Source organism: Cannabis sativa, chromosome 6 (genome assembly GCF_029168945.1).
Source record: "Cannabis sativa cultivar Pink pepper isolate KNU-18-1 chromosome 6, ASM2916894v1, whole genome shotgun sequence".
Classification (NCBI taxonomy): Eukaryota; Viridiplantae; Streptophyta; class Magnoliopsida; order Rosales; family Cannabaceae; genus Cannabis; species Cannabis sativa.
Window position 1 is genome coordinate 38,493,065 of NC_083606.1, and position 27,381 is coordinate 38,520,445.

Here is a 27,381-nt window from a genome sequence, read left to right on the forward strand (position 1 = left end):
CAGGCCTAACCGCCCCGACATGTACAATCTCATAAGCTCGCTCACGGTCCATCGGCTACGGCCTTGCCTTTACCTACACATGAACATAAAGCGTGAGTCGACGGACTCGGCAAGAAAAGCATAATAATATCATACATAATTAATCGCCGTGTCCAACACGATGCGAGTCCCGCTACCGCCATGTCCAACATGGTACCGAGCAACTACCGCCATGTCCAACATGGTGCGAGTTTTGAACGTTCGGGGGACGGTACTATTGACAAGTATCCTCCTGATCGGTCGAACCGGTCATACTCCGCCGCTGGTCATACTCCACTGTACCGACGGGATAGGTCAATAGCACTGAACCACCACCCAAGTGTCAGCCTGATCGGTCGAACCGGTCATACTCCGCCGTCGGTCATACTCCACTCGTACCGACGTGACGGGGTTGGATGGTTCGAAGCCTAAATACATAACTAATGTAATCTAGCAAAGCTTCCTACATGCACGCTAAACATGTAATCTACATATGCATACCGTTATACTAATCTTACTCCGGATTCCGATTTCGGGTGTGCCCAACCCGACCGGAACCGAAGCCGAACGGCGGACATCGGCTCCTAAACCATAAAAATCACAACGCTATAAGTGACACGCTAAATCACTTCCCGGGGACTAAAACTTGGAACTAAAAGTTTCCCTATCGACAAAAAGCATGGCAATACCCCTAAAAACCTAAAAACGAGGAAAACTAGGGTTCTGAAAAATCCCCCAACCGGTAGACCGGTTGCCCAACCGGAATTCCGGGTCTGGGAAATTCAGGACCCCCATCCGGAATTCCGGATGCACAACCGGAATTCCGGTTCCTCGCAGGCAGCAACTTCAAAAATTCATAACTCGACCAATTCAACCCCAATTGGTCCCAAACTTTCCAGACCTATTCTATATGTCCCAAATAACAAATCCAAGGCATCAAACCTACCCAGAAACCACAGATACAAAATTTGCCATTGGAGCTCAAGCTTTGAGTTCCAAACTCAAGCTTGAGCAAAACCACCTAAACATGCATTCCACTAGCTTAATTCTACTTAACTAAGCATAAAAACACCTCTGCAAACTAATAGAAACAACAGCAACATCACAGAACATATTCACAACATTTTCCTTCCAAAAACCACATTTTTACATAGAAAACTCAAAGCTTGAACAACCTAGCTAATCATGCTTCAAACAAGTCAATTAACATCAAATAATCATGCTTTGAACTTCAGAAAATAACAATCAAACACAGCAACAAGAACAGCCACAAAAGCATGCATGCAACATCACTTTTACACATTTTTTTCAAGAAATTTAAAGAGGGAAAGACAAGAACCAACCTAGCTTGCAATGGACCTAAGAGATGATGAATAACCAGCCAAAATCAAAGGAGAAACACCCCCTCCTTGCTGCTCAAAGCTTGGCCGAAAAAGAGAGGCTTGAGAGAGTTTCTTTTTTTTTTTGAAATTTCTAATTTTTACTAAGTGTTGAAAATGAAGGAATTAAAAGAATATAGCCATTTAACTCATTTTATCTCAGCCATTAAAATAAACAATTATCATTTATTTTTCATTTCATAAAAATCACAAAAGACAAAACACTAATGGGGCAAAAAGGCCATTTTGCCCCTCCACCATAAAATCACATAAATCATACTAAAGGGGTATTTTTGGGAAACTCTAAATTCCCGGCCATTCCCGACATTCCCAATGTCTAAACCCGTCCCCAAATTACTAACATACTAAGTTGTGATTTCTACTGAGCCAAACGCCGAGTTCCAAAATACCGGCCACCGGAAATGCGAAATATAAAAACTGCTGAATAACATAAATAACAGTATCATAAATTATTTAAATAGCTATAAATAATTTCATAATTAATCCCAATTAACTGATAATTTCCAAATTAGCTAAGCGGGCTTTACATATCACGTCGGTACAGGCTGGAGTATGACCAGCAGCTGGAGTATGACCAGTTCGACCGATTAGGCTGATACTGTAACACGTCGGTACAGGCTGGAGTATGACCAGCAGCCAGAGTATGACCGGTTCGACCGATTAGGCTGTTACTTGTCAATAATACCGTCCCTATGAACGTTCAGAACTCAGTACCGTGTTGGACACGGCAGTTAGGGGGACTCAGTATCGTGTTGGACACGACATTTAGGGTTATGGTCAGGGGTATGGGCGTCTGATCATGACCGGGATTTATGTATGAGTATTATTATGCTTTTCTTACTGAGTCTGTCGACTCACAGTGCTATGTTTATGTGTAGGTAAGGGCAAGGCTAGAGCTGATGGACCGTGAGCGAGCCAATGAAGATTGTACATGTCGGGGCGGTTAGGCCTGGAGCGTACGATCATCGGGACAACGAGGCGATTTTTGTAACTAGTCGCTAAGCGACAAATATTTTGTATAGACAGTAAACTTTTGTAAATGGTTTTGTAATCGGGATCCCGAGTATTTTGTATAAATATTTTACAAGTTTAATTAAAAAGCATAAATTTTAATTAATCACGTTTTCCATAAACCTCGTTGATTAGCAACGAGCTGCACAGTATGTTTAAAAATAACGTAATAAGCCTATGCTAATTAGGGTGTTACATCTTTTCTTGGAACTTTTCCCAGGTCATCGTCGTGACATCATGAATCACGGACACCATGTCCCACCAGACCAGTGGGTCTTCTTGAAATTTGAAGGTGGCACACACCACCCTATCATTACCAGTGACACCCATAAAATTCAAGATTCTAGTAATCACTATTAGCCATTGCTCGGCTTTCATAACATCCGGACGTCCCAGAAAAACTGAAGGTGCTTGCTTGCGGAACCATTGATACAGAGGTTCCATCCGATTCACAGCAACCACTAGTTCGGCCTGAACAGCAGGGGCAGGTGCCACTGGAATTTTTGGAGCAGGCACTGCAGGATCACCCTGATGTCTCAATCGTTGGATTACATTATCTTGTTCCTCGATTCTGACTTGCATTGCTGCAAACCTATTTTTCCAATTTCGGGCATCCTGAGCAGCTTGGGTAGCCTGGGCAACCTGTGGCGGGTTAGCATCACCCCGACCACGTGCCCTACCCCTGGGACCTCTACCTCAGCCCCGAACATTTGGGGGAAACTAAGCTCCCTGACCTTCATTTGATCCAACCGAGTTGCCGTGGCTTCTGGTATTTCGCCTGGCGTCCATCTAGTCTAAACAACCTGCGTAACCAAGAGCTAGCATGGTTAGATCATGATCAAAGAGAACTTACTAATGCCGCTTATTTGGAAATTAAAAACATGCACCTATTCTACTATCAGGCTACTAACAAGCTTCCTAGCAGGCTTTCTTAAATCATACTATTAAAATAAACTACTAAAGCAATAAAAGCTTACGGAACCATGGAACGAGCTAACTGCTGATGATGATTGTACATGTCGTGACAATCTTCGGAAGACAACCTGCGACTCTGATACCAAATTGTAACACCCTAACTAGCATAGGCGTGTTAACGTGATTTTTAACGGACTATGCAGCTCGTTGCTAATCAACGAGGTTATTGGAAAAACGTGAATAATAAAAATTTTGCTTTTTAATTAAAACATAATATATTATACTTATAATATTCCGAGATCCCGTTTACAAAATACAATTACAAAAGTTTGCTACTCATTTACAAAAGATTTGTCGCCCAACGACTAAACAACAGAAGCCCTGATGTCACGAGGATCGTACGCTTCAGGCCTAATCGCCTTGACATGTACAATTTTCACTTGCTCGCTCTCACGGCTCCTCAGTTTTAGCCTTGCCCTTACCTACAAATAGCAATAGCACTGTGAGTCAACAGACTCAGTAAGAAAAGCATAACATAATAAACATACTAAATTCCGGGTTATAATCAGGCGCCCATACACGTAACCATAACCCTAACTGAATGAGGAACGTTCTTGACAAAGTATGATTAATTGCGAATCCAGCCTACACTCAGTACTCTAATCCCACTTATGTGGTAGCAGTTTATCAATACCATCTGATAGCGTAGCATATATCTGATGGCATCTCGGTGCAACTCTATGTACACCTCACTGTTGTCGTGATATGCTAATCTGATGGCTATATAAAATTTGACTAGCTTATATCTAATATGTTATTGTGACGGCAAATAACATGTACGCTAAACATGTGTAAGCATATGTATGACATTATACTAATCTTACCTTAAATAAACATACCTTAACTACTGAAAACATAATTAAACTCCAGCAGCAAGAACAGTAACCAAAAACCCAAAAACATGGATTAAACCTTTTTCTTCAAAAATATGAAACTAAAGAGGGAACTACAAGAGACTTACCTAGAGTTCAAGATCCCTTAAAATCTGTTGGAGCCAACAAGAAAATGGAGAAAAACACAGCAACCCCAGCTGGTTTTGAGGGTTTTTGAAAGAGAGAGAGAACTTGAGAGTGAAATGTAATCTTTTGGAAATTTCTTATTTTCTTGTAAAATGAATAGATTAATCTTTATTATCATATTAATATCAGATTATAACTCATAAAAGAAAACTAATTAATTAATAAAACTAAGTCCACTAAAGGACAGACTACTAATGGCAAAAAGACTATTTTGCCCTTCCCCTAGCAAAACCATTTAAAAGGCACTAAGGGTATTTTGGAAAATTCTAAATTCCCGACAAAACTGGACATTCCCAATGTCTAAATATATTGCCCCGCTAAACTAAAATACTAAGATGTGATTCTACTAAGTCACACACCGCATTCCAATGTTGTCAGGCACCGAATATGCAAAAATATGAAATTTCTCTATATGACATATAAAATGCATTCTTTATTCAAATAAATCACTATAAATTATTAATTCAGAGTTAATAAATAATTTTTATAATTAAACCCTAATTATCTGCTAATTTCCGAATTTATGCTAAGCGGTCTTTACAACTAGTTAGATTTTTGCGATTTTTCTCAACCATTTCTCCATTTTTCACAAATACAACTTTTTACAATTTTAACCGTATAAATACCAAAACTATTTATTTAATAATTAAAATAATTATCAAATAAAATTTTCATTTATAATATTTATTAATTAGACTCCACAAAGTCTCTTAATCAATGAATTAACCCTAAAATCCTATTTCTTCACAATCAAGCAATAACATAATAAAAATTCATAAACTAGACATAGTCTAATTTTAGAATTATAATTGATTAACTAAAATCAATTAACTGAGTCTTGCAAGCAGTTTCTCTCAACTAGTATGGGGACCATGGGCCTATATAATCGAGCTCCCAATAAGCAGATCTAGAATTTACCAAGTATAGAACATGGAATTGCACTCTCAGTTACATAGAACGCTCTACATGTTCCACAATTTAGATACACTATTAATTATCCATTGTTATAATCCCAATAAAAAATGACCTTCTATATATGATTTACATTGCATAGAGACAAAATTACCGTTACACTCTTTCAATGTATTTTATCCTTAAAACACCCAGCCACCTATAAATGATATTTCAGTGAACTAATATAATCACTAAAATGAGCGCTCTATCATTTATCTCTATTTAGCCAAGCTCAAAGGAAATCAACGTTTCACTTCTATGTCCGGATAGAAGCTATAGATCTTGTATCTATGATTAGCGCTGCCACTCAATTGTACTATCATGTTCCCAAAATGTATGTATCACCCAGACCAAAAGGTAGGCTTAATTAACAAATCAGAGAACACAAATAACACTCTTGAGATCGAACCTAACCATCTCAAGATTGAGATCATTTGATCTAGGAGCAACTAGGTGATATTGAATTGAATAGATATTACGGTAAAATTATCATATCTATTTCAAGTTCAATATCGGTCCCTTCCGATGCATACTCCATACATCCAACCCTAGCTTACTTTAACCAATGCCCTGGAAAGGACATAGCACTTATCCAAAGGGCAAGTAAACTATTTTGTAGATTATCATATTAGTTAAACACTATGTATTGATAAATTTAGGAATACATTTAATCACAAAATCTTGATTACTTTCCACTGCGTTGACAACACAATAAACAAGAATCTAGTGTGATAAGAATTTGGATGAATTTATTAATCAAATAAGTAAATAAATAATCACATGAACAAAATAACACATTAAACAAGTAATGAAATTAAATCTTTTTCTTTATTGATAATTGAATAGAAAAGATTGCATTGAAATAGAGTTTTATTTGGGGCACAAAGCCCAAAAAACTCCCAGTTGCACTAACATAAAACAATCAGTAAATTTCAATTAATCCTAAATTCAATCTGCGCTTTTCAAATGTAGTTGCGGTCAATACTTCGAGGCTCTTTACTATTGGCTAAAGCACCAGTGTTATCACAAAGTAAAACTAGCAATTTTTCCATTCCAGGAACAACATCAAGACCTGAGAAGAACTTTTTTAGCCAAACAAGTTTCTTGGCAGCCTCAACGACAACTATTTACTCGACCTCCATGGTAGAGTCTGATATTGGGGTTTGCTTAGCGTTTCTCCAAACAACTCCACCCCCAAGAGTAAAAACCACCACCCTTGCAGACTAACACATAATGCCTAGTACTTTTCAAATATTTTAGAATATTCTTAACTGCAGTCCAATGTTCCTCTCTTGGGTTTGTCGTATACCTAGAATCTCTTTTCTTACAATTTTTCCCTTGCTTAGTGAAAATTGATAAACTAGACATAGTCTAATTTTAGAATTATAATTGATTAAACAAAATCAATTTACTGAGTCTTACAAGCAGTATGGTCTCAACTAGTATGGGGACCATGGGCCTATATAACCGAGCTTCCAATAAGTCGAACCTAATTTACCATGTAAATACCCTAACTTATTAATTCCTTATTAGATCCACACTTACAACTTGGAATTGCACTCTCAGTCATATAGAACGCTCTACATGTTCCATGATATAGATACGCTATTAATTATCCATTGTTATAATCCTAATTTTATCAATGACCCTCTAATAGATGATCTACATTAAATAGGGACTAAATTACCGTTACACCTTCAAAGTATTTTATCCTTAAAACACTTAACTCCGTATAAATAATATTTCAGCGAAGTGAAATGAGATCTCAACCATTTATCTCTGTTTAGCCAAGCTCGAAGGATATCATCGTTTCACTTCTAATTTCCTATAGAAGTTATAGATTCCATATTTATGTTAGCGCTCCCACTCAATTATACTGTCATGTTCCCAAAATGTACGTATCACCTTGACCCAAAAGTAGGCTTCACTAGCAAATCAAAGAACATGTATAATACTCTTGAGATCAAACCTAACCATATCAGGATTAAGATCGTTTGATCTAGGATCAACAGGTGATATTGAATTGAATACATATTACGGTAAATTTTAACAAATCTAATCAAAGTTCAATATCGGTCCCATTCGATGTATACTCCATACATCCGATACTGGTAAACTTTGCCAATGCCCAGGAAAGGACATAACACTTATCCAAGGTGTAATAATACCTATCGCTGATTATCATGCCAGTCTAAATCCAGTGAACTGACAAATCAGGGAATAAACTTTCGAACATATAATAAAGATTATATTCCACTGTGCTAACAACACTATAATCATTAACAAATAATATGTTCTGGACTTAAATAGAATTTATACATTATATATATAATTATGAAATAAATCATGTGAACCATGCAACATAAAATGTTATTTCTGATCTTTATTAATAAGTAAATCTGATTATATTGAAATGAGTTTTATTTAGGGCACAAAACCCAACAAACTCCCACTTGCACTAATATAAAACAAAAAGTGCATTTCAAATAATCTCAACACATTGATATACAAATCAAGTGTAGTAGTAGTATACTCCTCGTAATAGGATCTGACAGGTTGTATTAAACCCAACCTTTTCTCCACCATTACATTTCCTTAATCACAAAAACTTTGATAATGTGAAATTCCTCTCTATATGTCTACTCTCTTGGGATACTAGATTCTATACTTTCAGCAACTACCTTTTGGTTAATCAGGAAGTAACACTAGTAGTTAAGAAATGTTGGAATGGTGCCAAAAATGTATAAAACTTTTCTTAGACTGAATAAGTACCTTTCCTGCAACTTTAACATTCAGTCTCTCTCTGGTAGACTTAGAGACTTCAGATAGGTTTTTACACTTCTCCAAAATCACTACTCCACCCCCAGAGTAATCACCATCTCATCAGCAGAATTTCTAGCACAGAGGCAAGTCTAGAAATCTGATGTGGTGTAGTCTAAGAGTATTAAATACACCCTTATCGACTAACATACAATTCTTCTTCTTAATCTTAAGATTTACTTGATTGTCTTCCAATGTTCCTTTCCTGGAATAATCTGATACCTACTCATTACTCCCACTCAACAGCAAGTGTCTGGTCTAAGGCATACTCAAGCTTATCTGAGACCTCTCACTGTTGATTGATGGAATTCTTTCATGGCTTTATCTTTTCTGGAATAGTTGAGACTTTTCCTTAGATAAATAAAATCTATGCCTAGAAGTCGAGAAGCTTCTACAGATTTCCATTAAAAAGAAAATGCTTCAACATCTTACTAAAGTAAGTTGCTTGCATTAAAGTAAGTAATTATCAGGTATACCACAAGCCATAGGTTTAGATAAACTCAAACCTATAATACTAGGCACAGGAAGTTTTGTTAAATCCATTGAATAGACTTATTAACGAAAATTTCATTTCATGTCCTTGTAATAGAAAACTTTAGGTTACTCCATGTGAATGGATTAAACCATAGTTTTCTTGGCTTTTCTTCTTAGTTTCTTATTTTGACAATCCATTACTTGTTTAAACTCACAATGGATTTTAATCACTAGTGTCTTCCAAGTCATAAGAAGGTGAGTTCCTAGAAACCCTCCCACTACGACAAGGTACTGTGAATTATGTCTAAGAAAACTAAATGGTATTGACCTCTTCGGTTGTGTCAAGACAACAGAGGCAATGGGGTCATCATATGTAGAATAAGATGGTAGAACACTTTTGGAATCAAGAAAAAAAATATCTCCTTTATTAGCTACTTTATTTTTAGACTTAGTCATTTTCTTAGAAAAGTAGTATTTGTTTAAACAAACACTTTCTTATCTAATGACTATGGGATGGTCCACCCCTAATCACTTAGAATAGCTAACAAACATGCAAACCATGGTTAACACTAAGTACCCAACCATTTCATCATTCTGAAATTTTCCTTTCACTAGGGTATTACCTTAGAAGGAATTAGGGAACGACTAGTAACTAATCATCAATACGCAAATCGAATTTCTGGGGAGGTAAGTTTGGATATAATTCAAAAATCAACTTAATGATCTTTGAACTGCATATCTACTAACTATTTGTCCACCCCTATCATTTCGCAAGATCTTTAACCACTTACCTTAATGGTTTATCACCATTGCTTAGAAATTCATGAAATTTTTCAAACATTTCAAATTTATTTTGCATAAGGTAAAATCTAGAGTGATCGTGTTTAAGAATATAACGAAAAAATCATATCCACCCCTGAATGTACATCCATCTGCGAATGAGATGATTATACTATCGGTGGATATAGGCATAATGTCTCTTTGCAGAGAATGATCTCGTAAAAACAACTATGAACAAGATACAAATGCCATAGATTTATAAAATATGTGGTTGTGTCTTTTGATGACTTAGGTTTAGTTACATCAAAGAGTTCTTAGAATAGTGCAAGTAGATTCTGGTCACAGAATACTAAACTCATATTCCATACTAACATACAGTTTGAATCCATTGATAGAAAATGGTTATTAAACACTTGTGAAAGTGTAACTGTATTGTATTCTGGAATATAAAATCTCTATTTCGAATCTAAAATTTAAAGTCAAAGACTTAAATTTATACCAAATATAATGAGTAATTCTTTCTTGGACTACCACTACTAATTTAACTCTAAGTCTGATTTGCCCATACAAGTAGGAGATTTCTAAGATTGAGGATTTATATCATTTTGGGATTGAATTTCAGGAATATAATCATATGCGTCATTTAATTTCTTAAGAGGAAATATAGAATGACATTATATGATTTATAAACCATTCATCCAATGATATATTATTGAGCTGATTCGGAATGAATAAGCTAAGAAGAATTAGGATAATTTTGTATTTAAATAAGAATCCAACGATGCTCCGATTAGCGAGAGTCAAAGTTAATCTTATTTATATAATCTTCTTGTTTCATATTGTAAATACTAGTCTAAGGTGTCATCAATTGATGAACAGCTAGATGTTGTATTTACAATATTTATCTTTCGAGATCTAACACTATTATGTTTGTCTAATGGTTGACAATCCATTAGGGATTTGTCCCATTAGAACAACAAACCAAGTTAGACCAACAATGAAGATTCGAAATTAGACTACAATTTAATAACAGAAAATAACATGGTTCAATATAAATTCACACACAATTCAGAAATTATTAAACATATAGCAAGTAGGAATCACAAGTGAAAATACTAAAACATATAATCCGAAATAATTTCCAAGGTCTTCAACAAACTGATATCAGTGTCCCGTTTAGGCGAGAGTCAAAGCTACCATCCAATGAATAGAGTTGCCAGCTCATCTAAAATGATAAATATTTTAGCAACCTTTTATTCGATCAAGATTGGAATCCAGCGTTGTCCCGTTTAGGCGAGAGTCAAGGCTATTCTCTCTTATGAGCGTCCACCATTTTTTCATACTTATGTAAGTCTTATACAGTCGCCACAATTAGGGTGATCAATACTAATATAAAAAACTTACAAAAATACTTATCTTTCGAGATTTTACGGTGCTAACTTGCTAATGAACGTTCCTCCATTAGGGAGGATTACTCACTAAAAGAATAACTATGTAAAACCAACAATGGAGATCGAATATCTTAATAATAATAAAGCTCATTATTTAAAGTGTATTTTTTTCCAATATTTATTTTAAATATATATTTTTTAATTAAAATTTCCCATTTGGAATGAAAAATTCTGAATATAAATTTTAATTTAATATTTATAAATTATACTTAGATGGATATGAAATTAAAATGAATTATTTCCATCTTAGTAATAATTTCAAATAAATATTTAGAAAATTATTCAATTTAAGTTGTTTCAAAATTAATTTAAATTAATTTACAACTCAAATTTAATTTTCTATAAATATATATTGCATTTCGAAATATTGAAGTATATAAGAATACTATTTTCGAAAAATGCTTGTTAAAATAAAATAAAAATAAATCCTGGAAAAAATTATTCTAATTTTATGTTGGCCCAAAATTAATTAATAAAATTAATTTACAACAAAAAATATAATTTTCCTATTAAAGAAAAATTTCAAATATTTAAGTATCATGATAAAAATCAACTGAAATATTAATTTTCTATTTAATTAAATACACTAGAAAAATACTTCAAGCAAAACAGATAATAACTATCTAGACTTTCATTGACTAATTAATTCATTTTCTAATTATAATATATTTTAGTTCATTAATCAATAAATGAAAAAATCATAGATTCAAGTTGGTTCAAAAATTAATTAAAATAATTAATTTACAACTTTAATCTATTTTTCAAGAAAAATTCAAAATATCTTGCATAATTAAATGTAATTTCAAAAATTGATTAATAAAACAAATATATATTTTGAAAATTATTCAAATTTAAGCTGTTATGGAATTTTAAAGAAAATTTCAAACTTAAAATAATTTTCTATTTAATTAAATATCATGAAAATAACAATATTTAAGTATCATGATGAAAATCCACTTAAATACTTAATTTTTAATTTAATTAAACGTATTAAACTCAAGAAATAAATAATTAAGTATAGAGGAAACTTAATTATTAATTCTAGTTTAATACTAGGAAATATACTTAACTTATCTAGAAATAACCAATTCCTAAAATTCCTCAACTTAATTTTGAAATTCAAAAGATATTCAAATTTAAGTTGATAAATTAGTTAGAAATAACTAATTTATAACTTAAATAGGAATATTTAATGAAATAATTAAAATAAGCTTCAGAAAGAATCTAGTTAGTTCTAATTCTATATTTAATTAAATACAATAGAAATAACCAATTCCTAAAATTCCTCAACTTAATTTTGAAATTCAAAAGATATTCAAATTTAAGTTGATAAATTAGTTAGAAATAACTAATTTATAACTTAAATAGGAATATTTAATGAAATAATTAAAATAAGCTTCAGAAAGAATCTAGTTAGTTCTAATTCTATATTTAATTAAATACAAGAAAAATACAGATAGTTTATCTAGAAATAATTTCATTAAACTAAGAGTGTTTTTCTAACAATTAACTTTAAAATATTAAAATGAAAAATAAATTTCATATATTTTAAAAGTTAATTATGTTGCTAATCAATTTTATTAGGTTAAACTAATTTAATTAACCTAGTATAGTTATCCAAATCAGTCAAATGGGCCTTCACAGTTGGGGTAGTTCATGTGAGGGGGAGCTGGGTTTAGTATGTCGTACCCACTTCTATTGGCCCCCAATGTTACGAATATTATGATCACTACGCAAGTATACGCAATCAAGTAGTAAACTCACACAGGTGAGGTAGAACCACAGGGAATTGAACTAATTACTACTAAATTATACTTATGATTCTATCTGGTAAAATAATACTTTTATGAATTAAGTAAGACAATTCAAAAAATTAAAAATAACAAAAGAAGATTAATCAAGATAAGAAAATAGGGAGACGAATCCTATTGTTAAGTTACCAATGTTAATGTCTAATTGCTATCATTCTCTTGAAGTGAATGACAGATTATAAATTAACCTAACTCTTTTCAGATCTTTTAGGTTCTAAATCACATGCTCTTTAATTAATCTCTTAATTAAACTAACTTGAATTAAGCAATAATCTAATTATTACAAAGGCTATGCAAATACTTTCGTTTCACATCAAAACCTAGATTATCTAATTTTAGCATTCTCAATTCTCACTTTTCAGATTTTGAATTGAGATCATAGAACATGTAGAAGGTGATCAAGCTTACACATGGAATTAAGCACAAATATAGATAATTTCACAAATCAAGATTGAAGGAATGGCAATTAATCATTAACTAGGCAAAACTTAAAACAACATTCATCATTCTCCCTATATAGGAGTTTAGTTCAAAACATCCATAATCAAATCCATAATTAGCATTGAAACAGAAAACATCATAAAGAAATTAAAGAGAAGAGAAAGAACTAGTTGAAGCAATTGATTCGGGTCGCCACAAGCCGCTCTTCTAGCCTCCTCTGTTTCTAGGGCTCCAAATCTGAATAATCCCTAATTTTCACGAGCTCTCTCTATTTAAACCAAGTCTCATCTTTAAAATTCGTGAAATTACGAAACTGTCCAAAAATCCCGTCACTGGGGTCCCCGTCGCGACTGGCAATGCCCCCGTCGCGATGGGGTTAAACTTTGAAACTTCGAGATCTTCTCTGCCAGTTCCCGTCGCGACTGGCATGTTCCCCGTCGCGACTGGAACAGGCAGCGACACAATTCTTGGTTTTTCTTCTCGATTCTTTCACCACTTGTCCTCAATTCTTGTACATACTTTCTTTAAACACCCGAGGACCTGAAACAAAAGAATCAAGCGTAAAATAGCCCTAAAACTAGAAACAAAGAGTGAAAACTAACCGAAAATATGACCCGAAACTTAGACTAATCTTAGCCTAAAAAATTCCCCCAAACTAGATTCTTACTCGCCCTCGAGTAAGGTAAATAGTACTAACTACTAATCTACTAACTACGCTATGAGATAATCACAATACTACTGCCTCATGTTCTATTCTCTTCCATTGCTCAAACTAGAATTTCAATTCCACCAACTCTAATAATTAATTTAGGAGCTCAGTTTGTCACATACTGCATAAACACAAGATGACTTTACAATCGAAACAATGTTAAAATGGTTTTACTCTTTTCAGCCATTCCACTACCCGATAACTCATATCCTTGCATGCTTACCTCTCTCCACTAATGTTAACAACATCCTTTCAGAATCAATAGGATTTTTTGAGGTTTATAAAGTATGGCTTAGATATTTGGAAAATGACAAATAATTTTGGCGAAAGATATCATAAGCACAAAAATAACCCACAAGCTTCTTCTAATTTCAAATTTCCCAAAGTGTTCCCACAACTAACCAAGATTGAGAATTTTTTTCTTTTCCCAACATCACTGAATTTTATTATTTTTCTTGAATCATGTTTTTTTTTCAATATTTTTCTTGTTTTTTTTTCTTTTATTCAGTGATATTGATCTTACAACTTATCTATTTTTTTCTCAATCTTGCACATTTTTTTTCCTATCTTCTCTCACACTATGCATTTTGCTCCCCCAAACTAATTATATAGCTTATGATATCATTGATAAAATAGTGAAGACAAAATTTAACAGTGCGGATACATATTTTGGTTCAACAGGTGAAGAATAAAACAAGTTTAGGCTCAAGAGGGTTAACTAAGGATAATCATTTCATGGTAGGCTTGAAAGGCTCCAATGATCCAACAAATGCCTAAATCATATTCCTATTGAATGTTGTCAAGGATTTCGCCTCAAAAGAATAAGACATGCAAGTTCTAAGCTATCCAGTCAATCTTACCACAAACCATAGTAAAACAATTATAACATATTTCACAGATCATCAAATTGTATTCTTACACATGTTATACAAGCATCCAAACTAATCCAAAGAGTTAACAGAATTAAGCACACAGTTATTACGCAATTTTAGAGCACACTACATTAAACAACATCACACAAATTATCTTTTATCTTATTGCCATTCCTAACTAAAATAGAAAATTAAAGCAGAAAATTAAAATGCAGAAAATAAAATTTTTAATCCCTCCCCCCAAACTAAAGATTCACATTGTCCCCAATGTGCTATTATATTCAAGGTGAGAAGGACTTACCTGAACCCCCATCAGAAGGGGTTTGGCGGTAGTGGCTGATCATAGGAATGAAAGCGAGGAGGATATGCCAAGTAATTCGGGTCCTCGACCGCAAGATTCCACGAATCAATTAAATGATTGAACTGCCTCACTTGATTTTCATCAAATTCACTTCTTTGCACCATGTAACTCTGGATATGATTGTTTTGCTGGATAATGTAGTTGATTTGAGCATGGATATGGTGCATCCTCGCATCAAGAGGAGTGGGAGTGGGAACCGCTTGAGGCATTTCTTCATTTGGATTGTCCTCTTCCTCGGGGACATGAGCTTCTTGCTGCTGATTACAACGAGGAGGAGGCGGTTGACCATATGGATGAGGGGGCTTAAGGTTACGCACCATTGTCCAATCAATATTCCGTTGTGGTTGTACTTGATTATCATAAGGATATTGTGGCACACCATTGGCAATACACAACTCCGTTATCAATCCTGCGAAGCCAATTCCCGCATGTGTAGATCCTGCGACCATGTTATCTAAGCTTTCCAGAATTATACCCCCAACTGGCACAGTAATCCCCTTCATAATTGCATAAACAACACTGAGTATATCCAGTGGAAAATCCGATAAATGCTTACTAGGCATAAGCCTACCACTTACAAAAAACATCCAAGCACGAGCAACTTGGTTCAATTCACAGCGATAAAGCATTTGAGGTTCCTTATCCACTTCATGCAATCTCAACCCCAGAAAACCAACTGTCTCTGCCAAGTCCACAGGGTCAATCGTTAATTTCAGAAACCTTTTGTAATATGCGCTATTCACCATTTCTAAACCAAACAGTCTATGGATGGCGTCAATGTTTAGAAGCACATTTGTTTTGCGGACTCTCACCCTTGCGTTTTCCTCCTCAGGCAAATTTGCTAGAAATTCAAGAGCCAAAGTTTGATTAATCCTCTCTGGAACATTCACAAACTTTTCCCATTGGCGGGTCGGAATTTGTTGCCTCATAGTTTCGAATAATGGGCTATTCGGGGTGGGATTCCCATCATATTCGATACCTCGATCCATAATGAAAGCTCTCTTTTGCAATTCAAAGTATCTTTTTTGCTCTTTCAAACTAACAAATCTCTCTTTTTCATAATTGGACTTTGACGCCGGTGTTGGTGGTTTCGACGATGAAGCACCTGATTTCCCTGTTCTAGTACGCTTGGAACCCATGACACACTTTAAAATTACCACACAAAAATTTTGAAAAAATTCGGCAGCACCTCCCCTTAATTTCTTCACTACCCAAAAATCAAAATAACGCCGTAATAATCCAACAACAATAATATTTCACAAATATTCAACAATTTCTCCAAAATAAATCCACAAATTCCCAAATGTTCTTGAAAATTATTCAAACTTTCGGAAAACTCGCTTAGCTAATCAACGTTTTGACAAGAAAGAGACTTACTAAGCGGGAATGTCGTTCATCCACCACCATTGTTGCATATCCATGGAAAACTCAAGGTTGAAGATGATGAATAGTGGTAATTTTGGATTTGGGTGAAAAAGGATAATTTGTGGTGTGATTTTTGAAGGAAAAGGAAGATTTATGAGAGAAATTTGTGTTTTTGGTGATATAGATGGAAGATTTGAAGAGATTTTGAAGAAATTTGATGATTAATGGTGGAATGAGGGTGTGGGGCTGAGAAAAGGGGAAAGAATCAGGTGGCTTTTGATATTTAGGTTAAATGGGAGTTCTATGCGATTTTGGGGTATTTATGTTGCTGAAGGGGGTCCCGTCGCGACGGGAATTGGCAGAGATTTTTCGAAATTTTGCTTGCTCTTCCCAGTCGCGACGGGCAATGCCCCAGTCACGACTACTGTAGTTTGCCATTTTTTTTCGTAGGAGGCCAAGTCGCGACTGGAATCACTCCCGTCGCGACTACTGTAGCAATGGCCCTTTTTTTTCTATACTTCTTTTTTTTCTTTTTTTTTTCATGATTTTCACGGTTTTACTTTACAACTAAAGAAACGCAAATCTAACCTAAATGCAATGAAACAAATTAAAATGATACAAAGCACTTGTAATTGTCTTCTAAAAATTCAAAAGAAAAATAAAGTAAAATTAAAATTAAATAAAAGATTGGGTTGTCTCCCAATAGCGCTGTCTTTATCGTCGCTCAGCTAGACGTTGACCGAGATCTTCATAGGGGCACCAGAATCATGGTGGACTTGGCTTGGTCAAATTGACCTCCCAGTAGAGCTTTAACCGCAGCCCTTTGACTTTGAAAGTCTCGAGGCTTTCACCTTTCAGATCCACCGCTCCATTAGGAAACACTTTGACCACTGTAAATGGCCCTGACCACCTTGACTTAAGCTTACCAGGAAATAATTTCAACCTTGAATTAAAAAGTAAAACTTGTTGTCCAGGTTGAAACTCCTTCTTGCCTAAGCTTCGGTCATGCCACTTTTTCGTTCTCTCCTTGTAAATCTTGGCATTCTCGTAAGCTTCATTCCAAAACTCCTCCAATTCGTCCAATTGCAGTAATCTTTTCTCTCCTGGAGCCTTCAAATCCATGTTGAGAGTCTTCATAGCCCAATAAGCCTTGTGCTCTAATTGCACCGGTAGATGACAAGCTTTTCCAAACACTAACCGATATGGTGACATCCCGATCGGTGTCTTGAATGCTGTTCTATATGCCCACAATGCATCATCTAACCTTCTTGACCAGTCTTTTCTTGATCTCTGCACTGTTTTCTCCAGAATCATCTTTATCTCCCGGTTAGAAATTTCAGCTTGGCCATTACTTTGGGGATGATATTGTAAAGCCCGCTTAGTTGATTTGGAAATTAGCAGTTGTTTATGATTAATTATGGAATTATTTATAGTTATTTAAATAATTTATTACTGTTATTTATGGAATTCAGAAATGCATGGTTATGTTATTCAGTAGTTTTCATATTTTGCATTTCCGGTGCCCGGTATTTTGGAACTCGGTGTTTGGCTCAGTAGAAATCACAACTTAGTATGTTAGTAGTTTGGGGACGGGTTTTAGACATTGGGAATGTCGGGATTGGCCGGGAATTTAGAATTTCCCAAAAATACCCCTTTAGTATGATTTATGTGATTTTATGGTGGAGGGGCAAAATGGTCTTTTTGCCCCATTAGTGTTTTGTCTTTTAGTGACTTGTTTATTTGAAAATAAATATTTATTTAATTGTTATTTGGCTGAAATGGATTTAATATATGTTATGTGATTTATATTCCTTTTTCACAAAATTCTACACTTAGCAAAAATTAGAAAAAACTTTGAAAAAGAAAACTCTCTCTCTTTCTTTCCCCTCTATTTTCGGCTGAAGCTTTGGGCAGCAAGGAGCTGTTTTCTCCTTTGATTTTTGCTTGATAATTCATCTCCTCTTAAGGTCCTTTGCAAGCTAGGTTAGCTCATCTTCTTCCTTCTTTAATTTCTTGAGTTTTTGATGAAAAAAGTTGAGTAAATGCATGATTATTTGAGTATGTTGTTGCTGTGTTTAATTGTTGTTTACAGAAGCTTAATTAGGTTTAAAATGAATGGATTATCTAGGTTTTAATGCATGCTAGTTGTGTTGTTCAAGGTTTGGAATTTTTAAGCTTAAAAATGTGATTTTGAAGAAATGGAGAAATCGGTTGCTGTGTTTGTGGTGGTTGTTTTCTATTGTTTGCAGAGGCTTATTTATGCTTGTTTTAGTAGATTCTAGCTTGTTTGAATGCATGTTTGTGGGAATTGCTCAAGTTTGAGTTTAGAACTCAAAGCTTGAGCTTTAATGGCAATTTGTGTATCTGTGAATTCTGGGTTAGTTTGATGCCTTGGATTTGTTCTTTGCGGTATTTAGAGCAGGTCTGGAAGGTTTGGAATAAATTGGGTTTGATTTGGTTGAGTTAGGAATTTTTGAAAAATTCCTGCGAGGAACCGGAATTCCGGTTGTGCAACCGGAATTCCGGATGGGGGTCCTGAATTTCCCAGAACCGGAATTCCGGTTGGGCAACCGGTCTACCGGTTGGGGAATTTTCAGAACCCGTGTTTTTCCTCGTTTTTATGTTTTTAGGGGTATTGCCATGCTTTTTATCGATAGGGAAACTTTTAGTTCCTAGTTTAAGTCCCCGGGAAGTGATTTAGCGTGTCACTTATAGCGTTGTGATTTTTATGGTTTAGGAGCCAGTAATCCGCCACTCAGCTACAGTTCCAGTCAGGTTGACCGGCACACCTGAATTCGGAATCCAGGTAAGATTAGTATAACAGTATGCATATGTAGATTACATGTTTAGCGTGCATGTAGGAAGCCTGTTAGATTACATTAGTTATGTATATAGGCTTCGAACCATCCAACCCTGTCACGTCGGTACGGCCGGAGTATGACCGACGGCGGAGTATGGCCGGTTCGGCCGATCGAGCTAACATTTGGTTGGTGGTTCCGTGCTATTGACCTATCCCGTCGGTACAGTGGAGTATGACCGGCGGCGGAGTATGACCGGTTCGACAGATCAGGAGGATACTTGTCAATAGTACCGTCCCTGTGAACGTTCAAAACTCAGTACCATGTTGGACATGGCGGTAGTGGCTCGCATGCCGTGTTGGACACGGCGATGGCGGGACTCGGTATCGTGTTGGACACGGCGAGTTAGAATTATGTATGAGTATTATTATGCTTTTCTTACTGAGTCTGTCGACTCACAGTTTACGTTTATGTGTAGGTAAAGGCAAGGCTAAAGCTGATGGGCCGTGAGCGAGCTTGTGAAGATTGTACATGTCGGGGCGGTTAGGCCTGGAGCGTACGATCCTCGGGACGACAAGGCTCGATTTTTTTAACTTGGTCGTTAGACGGCCTTTATTTTATGTAACGAGCTTAAACGATTAAAACTTTTTGTAAATAATTTTATAATCGGGATCCCGAGTCTTTTGTAATATTGTTTTATAAGTTTAATTAAAAAGCAAAATTTTAATTAATCACGTTTTTCCATAAACCTCGTTGATTAGCAACGAGCTGCACAGTACGTTTAAAAAATCACGTAATACGCCTAAGGTAGTTAGGGTGTTACAATTTGGTATCAGAGCCGCCAGGTTGTCTTCCGAAGATCGTCACGACATGTACAATCATCATCAGCAGTTAGCTCATTTCACAGTTCAGTAAGCCTTTATTGCTTTAGTATTTTATTTTATTCAGTTATGAAAAAGAAAAGCCTGTTAGGAAGCATGTTAGTAGCCTGATAGTAGAATAGGCGCATGTTTCGTTTTTAATTTCCAAATTAAGCGGCATTAGTAAGCTCTCCTTGAATACGACCTGATATGCCAACTCTTGGTTTCGCAGGCGGTTCTAACTAGATGGACGCCAGGCAGACTACCAGGAGTCAGGGCAACTCCGTAGGGTCGAACCAAGGACGGGGAGCTCAGTTTCCCCCACCTGCTAGGGGCCGAGGTAGAGGTCCCCGAGGTAGGGCTCGTGCTCGGGGTGATGAGAACCCGCCACAGGCTGCCCAGGCTCCCCCAGCCGATCAGGGAGCCCAGAACTGGGAGTTGCGGTTTGCGGAAATGCAAGCCCGGATCGAAGAACAAGACCTCGAGATTCAGAGGTTGAGACAGCAGGGTGCCCCTGCAGTTCCTGTGCCCGTAGTTCCAGTGGCACCTGCCCCTGCTGCTCAGGCCGAGATAGTGGTGGCGGCCTATAGATTGGAACCTCTGTATGAGCGGTTCCGAAAGCAAGCACCTCCGGTTTTCCTGGGAGGTCCGGACGTAATGAAAGCCGAGCAATGGCTGACGGTGATCACCAAGATTCTGAATTTCATGGGTGTCACCGGTAACGATAGAGTGGTGTGCGCCACATTTCAGTTCCAGGAGGACGCTTTGGTCTGGTGGGACATGGTGTCTCAGATCCATGACGTCACCACCATGACCTGGGAAACGTTCCAGGAACTCTTCAACGCAAAGTATTACAATGAGGCGGTCAGAAGCGCCAAGAGGAAAGAGTTCGCTCACCTGACCCAGCGTGAGAACATGAACGTCACTGAGTATACTACTCAGTTTGATCGGTTGGCGAGGTTAGCCTCGGGAATTGTGCCGACCGACTTAAGCAAGAAGGAGAAGTATTTGGATGGGTTAAATGCCAGGATCAGGCATGACTTGATGATCACCACCGACGACAGCACCACCTATGCTCAGATGGTGGAGAAGGCACTGCGAGCTGAGGGCGCAGTTGGGTGTATGTCAGAATCAGCCAGTACTCCGGTGAGTGGCGGAGCTCCTACCCCTCCTGCATCAGGCTATAGCAGGGGGAGTAGTGGTTCGGCCATTGATCAGAGTAAGAGAGCACCCACTGCTTCCGGTGGCTCGAGTCAGAACAAGAGGTTCCGGGGGAAACAGAGCAGAGGGAGTCGTCCTGGTGGTACTGAGACCCGATTCTCCTATCCCGAGTGCCCTAGCTGCAAGAGGCACCATCGGGGCGAGTGCAAAGGCCAGGGATGCTTTCATTGTGGCATGCCCGGACACTTCAAGAGGGATTGTCCCCAGCTCCGACCAAAGGCACCGAGAGCTCCAGCGATACCCACTCCAGCCAGGGTATTTGCTATCACGCAGGCTGATGCAGATGCCAGCCCATCAGTTGTCACAGGTCAGCTTTCTATTAACAACTCGCTATATTCAGTGATGTTTGATTCTGGGGCTACACATTCTTATGTGGCGGCCAGAGTCTTTAGTAAATTGGGTAGACCCTATGATAGATATGAATCAGGGTTTGGAACCCTGTTACCTGGCGGAGAATTGGTTATCTCCAATAGGTGGATTAGGTCTATGCCGATCAGGATAGATGGTAGAGAGTTAAGTGCTGATCTGATAGAGATGAGTTTAGTCGAATTCGATATTATTTTAGGAATGGATTTCCTATCTAAATATTCGGCGAGCATTGACTGTAAAAGGAAGATGGTGGTCTTCGAACCGGGAAGTGAAGAACCATTTGTATTTGTTGGTTCAATTCAGGGATCTCGGATCTCGGTGATCTCGGCTATGTCAGCGAGAGAATTGTTACACGGCAGTTGCTCAGGGTTTCTGGCCGTGGTGAAGGACACCACTCGGCCAGATACCATTCGGCCAGAAGACATCAGGGTGGTTCGGGAATTTTTGGATGTTTTTCCCGAAGAACTTCCAGGGTTACCACCTCAGCGGGAGATTGATTTCGTGATTGACTTGGCACCAGGGGTGGAACCGGTTTCCAAAGCCCCGTATAGGATGGCTCCAGCTGAACTTGAGGAATTAAAGATTCAGCTCTAAGGGTTGCTTGACATAGGGTTCATTCGGCCCAGTGTGTCACCCTGGGGAGCCCCGGTTTTATTCGTTAAGAAGAAGGATGGATCTATGAGGATGTGCATCGACTACAGGGAGTTGAACAAGCTGACGGTGAAGAATAAATATCCATTACCTAGGATCGATGATTTATTCGATCAGCTTCAAGGGAAGACGGTCTTTTCTAAGATTGATCTCCGTTTGGGTTATCATCTGTTGAGAATCCGAGAGGAGGACATTCCAAAGACGGCTTTCCGCACTAGATATGGACATTACGAATTTCTGGTTATGTCATTCGGACTAACCAATGCTCCTGCAACATTCATGGACCTGATGAATAGAGTATTCAAGGATTTCCTCGATATCTGTGTGATTGTGTTTATCGACGACATCCTCGTGTACTCTCAATCAGAAGAGGAGCATGAGTTACATCTTCAGATGGTACTGCAACGACTTCGAGAACATAAGCTTTACGCCAAGTTCAAGAAATGTGAGTTCTGGTTGTCTTAGGTGTCCTTCCTAGGGCACATTGTGAGTAAAGATGGGATCAAGGTGGATCCCGGGAAGATTGAATCCGTCAGGAATTGGCCGAGACCGAAGACAGTGACAGAGATCAAAAGCTTCTTGGGTTTAGCTAGGTACTACCGTAGGTTCGTCGAAGGGTTCTCTAAAATTTCAATGCCCCTAACCGAACTTACAAAGAAGAATCAGAGATTTATTTGGTCAGATAAGTGCGAAGCTAGCTTTCAGGAGCTAAAACAAAGGTTGATTACCGCTCCAGTGCTAGCTTTGCCTTCGGACAAGGAGAAGTTCGTAGTCTACTGTGATGCATCCAAACAGGGTTTGGGGTGTGTATTGATGCAAGCCGACCGGGTTATCGCTTATGCCTCCCGTCAGTTAAAGGATTATGAACAGCGATACCCGACTCATGATTTAGAATTGGCCGCAGTGGTTTTTGCACTGAAGATTTGGCGGCATTACCTTTATGGAGAGAAGTGTGAGATCTATACCGACCATAAAAGTCTCAAGTATTTCTTTACTCAGAAAGATTTGAACATGAGACAAAGACGTTGGTTGGAATTAGTGAGGGATTACGATTGTGAGATCCTCTATCATCCCGGAAAGGCCAATGTAGTGGCAGATGCCCTGAGCAGAAAGGGTCCCGGGCAAGTAGCTAGTATGGTTCAGATCTCACCTCAGCTAGCAGAAGATATGGTTAGATCCAGCATTGAGTTTGTGGTAGGTCAGCTTCACAACTTGACGCTGCAATCTGATCTGTTGGAAAGAATAAAAGTCGCTCAGATGACAGATCCGGAGTTAGTGAAGATCCGAGATGAGGTGTTGGCTGGTCAAGCCAAGGACTTTTCAGTGTCAGACAATGGGATGCTTTTGTATAAAGCCAGAGTTTGTGTTCCGAACAGTGTGGAACTTAGAAATGAGATCTTTGAGGAGGCTCATTCTACCCCGTATTCTCTGCATCCCGGCACCACTAAGATGTACCAAGATTTGAAACCGTACTTCTGGTGGAGCGGTATGAAGAAGAATTTGGTAGAATTCGTATCGAGATGCCTCACTTGTCAACAGATTAAGGCTGAACATCAGAGACCGGCAGGGTTGTTGCAGCCTCTAACCCTACCAGAATGGAAATGGGAAGACATTACGATTGATTTTGTGGTCGGGTTACCTAGGAGCACGGGTTTATTTGATTCCATCTGGGTAGTGGTGGATCGATTTACGAAATCTGCTCATTTTCTGCCGGTTAGAACAACATTTTCAGTGGATCAGTTGGCAGAACTGTACGTCAGAGAGATAGTGAGACTTCACGGGGTACCGAAGTCTATAGTTTCGGACAGGGACCCGAAGTTCACCTCCAAATTTTGGCAAAGTTTGCAACGGGCAATGGGTACAAAGTTGAAATTCAGTACAGCATTCCATCCTCAGACAGATGGTCAGTCCGAAAGGACAATTCAGATATTGGAGGATATGTTGAGAGCCTGTGTTATGGACATTGAAGGCTCATGGAATAAGTATCTACCATTGATAGAATTTTCTTACAACAACAGTTACCAGAGTACGATAGGGATGGCTCCCTATGAACTGTTGTACGGTAGGAAGTGTAGATCCCCTATCCACTGGGATGAGACAGGGAAGAGGAAATACCTAGGTCCAGAGTCAGTTCAGCGGACCAATGAGGCGATAGAGAAGATAAAAGCTAGAATGCTTGCCTCACAGAGCAGACAGAAGAGTTACGCAGATCCGAAACGCAGAGATGTTGAGTTCCAAGTAGGGGAACATGTGTTTTTACGGGTATCTCCGATGAAGGGGATTAAATGTTTCGGGAAAAGAGGCAAGTTATGCCCTAGATTTACAGGACCTTTCGAAATTCTAGAGAAGATAGGTCAAGTGGCATATCGGTTAGCATTGCCTCCAGCCTTATCAGCAGTTCACAACGTATTCCATGTCTCAATGTTGAGAAAATACATTTCAGACCCCTCTCATATACTCAGTTATGAGAGTCTTCAGCTACAGCCAGACATGACTTATGAGGAACAGCCAGTGCAGATCCTGGATAGAAAGGATAAAGTCCTTCGGAATAAGACCATAGCATTGGTCAAGGTTCTCTGGAGAAACAGTAAGGTGGAAGAAGCCACCTCGGAGCTAGAGTCAGATATGAGAGCTCATTATACAGAGTTATTCAGGTTAGATTTCGGGGACGAAATCCTTTTAAGGGGGGGATAGTTGTAAAGCCCGCTTAGTTAATTTGGAAATTAGCAGTTGTTTATGATTAATTATGGAATTATTTATAGTTATTTAAATAATTTATTACTGTTATTTATGGAATTCAGAAATGCATGGTTATGTTATTCAGTAGTTTTCATATTTTGCATTTCCGGTGCCCGGTATTTTGGAACTCGGCGTTTGGCTCAGTAGAAATCACAACTTAGTATGTTAGTAGTTTGGGGACGGGTTTTAGACATTGGGAATGTCGGGATTGGCCGGGAATTTAGAATTTCCCAAAAATACCCCTTTAGTATGATTTATGTGATTTTATGGTGGAGGGGCAAAATGGTCTTTTTGCCCCATTAGTGTTTTGTCTTTTAGTGACTTGTTTATTTGAAAATAAATATTTATTTAATTGTTATTTGGCTGAAATGGATTTAATATATGTTATGTGATTTATATTCCTTTTTCACAAAATTCTACACTTAGCAAAAATTAGAAAAAACTTTGAAAAAGAAAACTCTCTCTCTTTCTTTCCCCTCTATTTTCGGCTGAAGCTTTGGGCAGCAAGGAGCTGTTTTCTCCTTTAATTTTTTCTTGATAATTCATCTCCTCTTAAGGTCCTTTGCAAGCTAGGTTAGCTCATCTTCTTCCTTCTTTAATTTCTTGAGTTTTTGATGAAAAAAGTTGAGTAAATGCATGATTATTTGAGTATGTTGTTGCTGTGTTTAATTGTTGTTTACAGAAGCTTAATTAGGTTTAAAATGAATGGATTATCTAGGTTTTAATGCATGCTAGTTGTGTTGTTCAAGGTTTGGAATTTTTAAGCTTAAAAATGTGATTTTGAAGAAATGGAGAAATTGGTTGCTGTGTTTGTGGTGGTTGTTTTCTATTGTTTGCAGAGGCTTATTTATGCTTGTTTTAGTAGATTCTAGCTTGTTTGAATGCATGTTTGTGGGAATTGCTCAAGTTTGAGTTTAGAACTCAAAGCTTGAGCTTTAATGGCAATTTGTGTATCTGTGAATTCTGGGTTAGTTTAATGCCTTGGATTTGTTCTTTGGGGTATTTAGAGCAGGTCTGGAAGGTTTGGAATAAATTGGGTTTGATTTGGTTGAGTTAGGAATTTTTGAAAAATTCCTGCGAGGAACCGGAATTCTGGTTGTGCAACCGGAATTCCGGATGGGGATCCTGAATTTCCCAGAACCGGAATTCCGGTTGGGCAACCGGTCTACCGGTTGGGGAATTTTCAGAACCCGTGTTTTTCCTCGTTTTTATGTTTTTAGGGGTATTGCCATGCTTTTTATCGATAGGGAAACTTTTAGTTCCTAGTTTAAGTCCCCGGGAAGTGATTTAGAGTGTCACTTATAGCATTGTGATTTTTATGGTTTAGGAGCCAGTAATCCGCCACTCAGCTACAGTTCCAGTCAGGTTGACCGGCACACCTGAATTCGGAATCCAGGTAAGATTAGTATAACAGTATGCATATGTAGATTACATGTTTAGCGTGCATGTAGGAAGCCTGTTAGATTACATTAGTTATGTATATAGGCTTCGAACCATCTAACCCTGTCACGTCGGTACAGGCTGGAGTATGACCAGCAGCCGGAGTATGACCGGTTCGACCGATCAGGCTGACATTTGGTTGGTGGTTCCGTGCTATTAACCTATCCCGTCGGTACGAGTGGAGTATGACCGGCGGCGGAGTATGACCGGTTCGACCGATCAGGAGGATACTTGTCAATAGTACCGTCCCTGTGAACAGTCAAAACTCAGTACCATGTTGGACATGGCAGTAGTGGCTCAGTACCGTGTTGGACACGGCAGTAGCGGGACTCAGTATCGTGTTGGACACGACAGTTAGAATTATGTATGAGTATTATTATGCTTTTCTTACTGAGTCTGTCGACTCACAGTTTACGTTTATGTGTAGGTAAAGGCAAGGCTAAAGCTGATGGGCCGTGAGCGAGCTTGTGAAGATTGTACATGTCGGGGCGGTTAGGCCTGGAGCGTACGATCCTCGGGACAGCAAGGCTGATTTTTGTAACTGGTCGTTAGACGGCCTTTATTTTATGTAACAGTTAAACAGTTAAAACTTTTTGTAAATAATTTTATAATCGGGATCCCGAGTCTTTTGTAATATTGTTTTATAAGTTTAATTAAAAAGCAAAATTTTAATTAATCACGTTTTTCCATAAACCTCGTTGATTAGCAACGAGCTGCACAGTACGTTTAAAAAATCACGTAATACGCCTAAGGTAGTTAGGGTGTTACAGATATGGTAGAGCAGTTCTGTGACGGACACCATATCTCGAAAGGAGTGCTTCAAACTGTTTGTTACAGAAGTG

At 37.7% G+C, this 27,381-nt stretch overlaps 1 protein-coding gene across 1 annotated transcript; it reads right to left on the reverse strand.

Annotated features, from left to right (window-relative positions):
- Nucleotides 1–17,226: 17,226 nt before the first annotated feature.
- Nucleotides 17,227–17,775, reverse strand: LOC115695075 (uncharacterized). Its single transcript, XM_030622169.1, has one exon. It carries the CDS (start codon nucleotides 17,773–17,775, stop codon nucleotides 17,227–17,229), a length of 549 nt encoding a protein of 182 aa, XP_030478029.1.
- Nucleotides 17,776–27,381: the final 9,606 nt, after the last annotated feature.

What these genes read in the sequence shown, in the direction of transcription:
- LOC115695075 (XM_030622169.1), bottom strand. Translation starts at nt 17,775, where the DNA reads ATGATTCTGGAGAAAACAGTGCAGAGATCAAGAAAAGACTGGTCAAGA.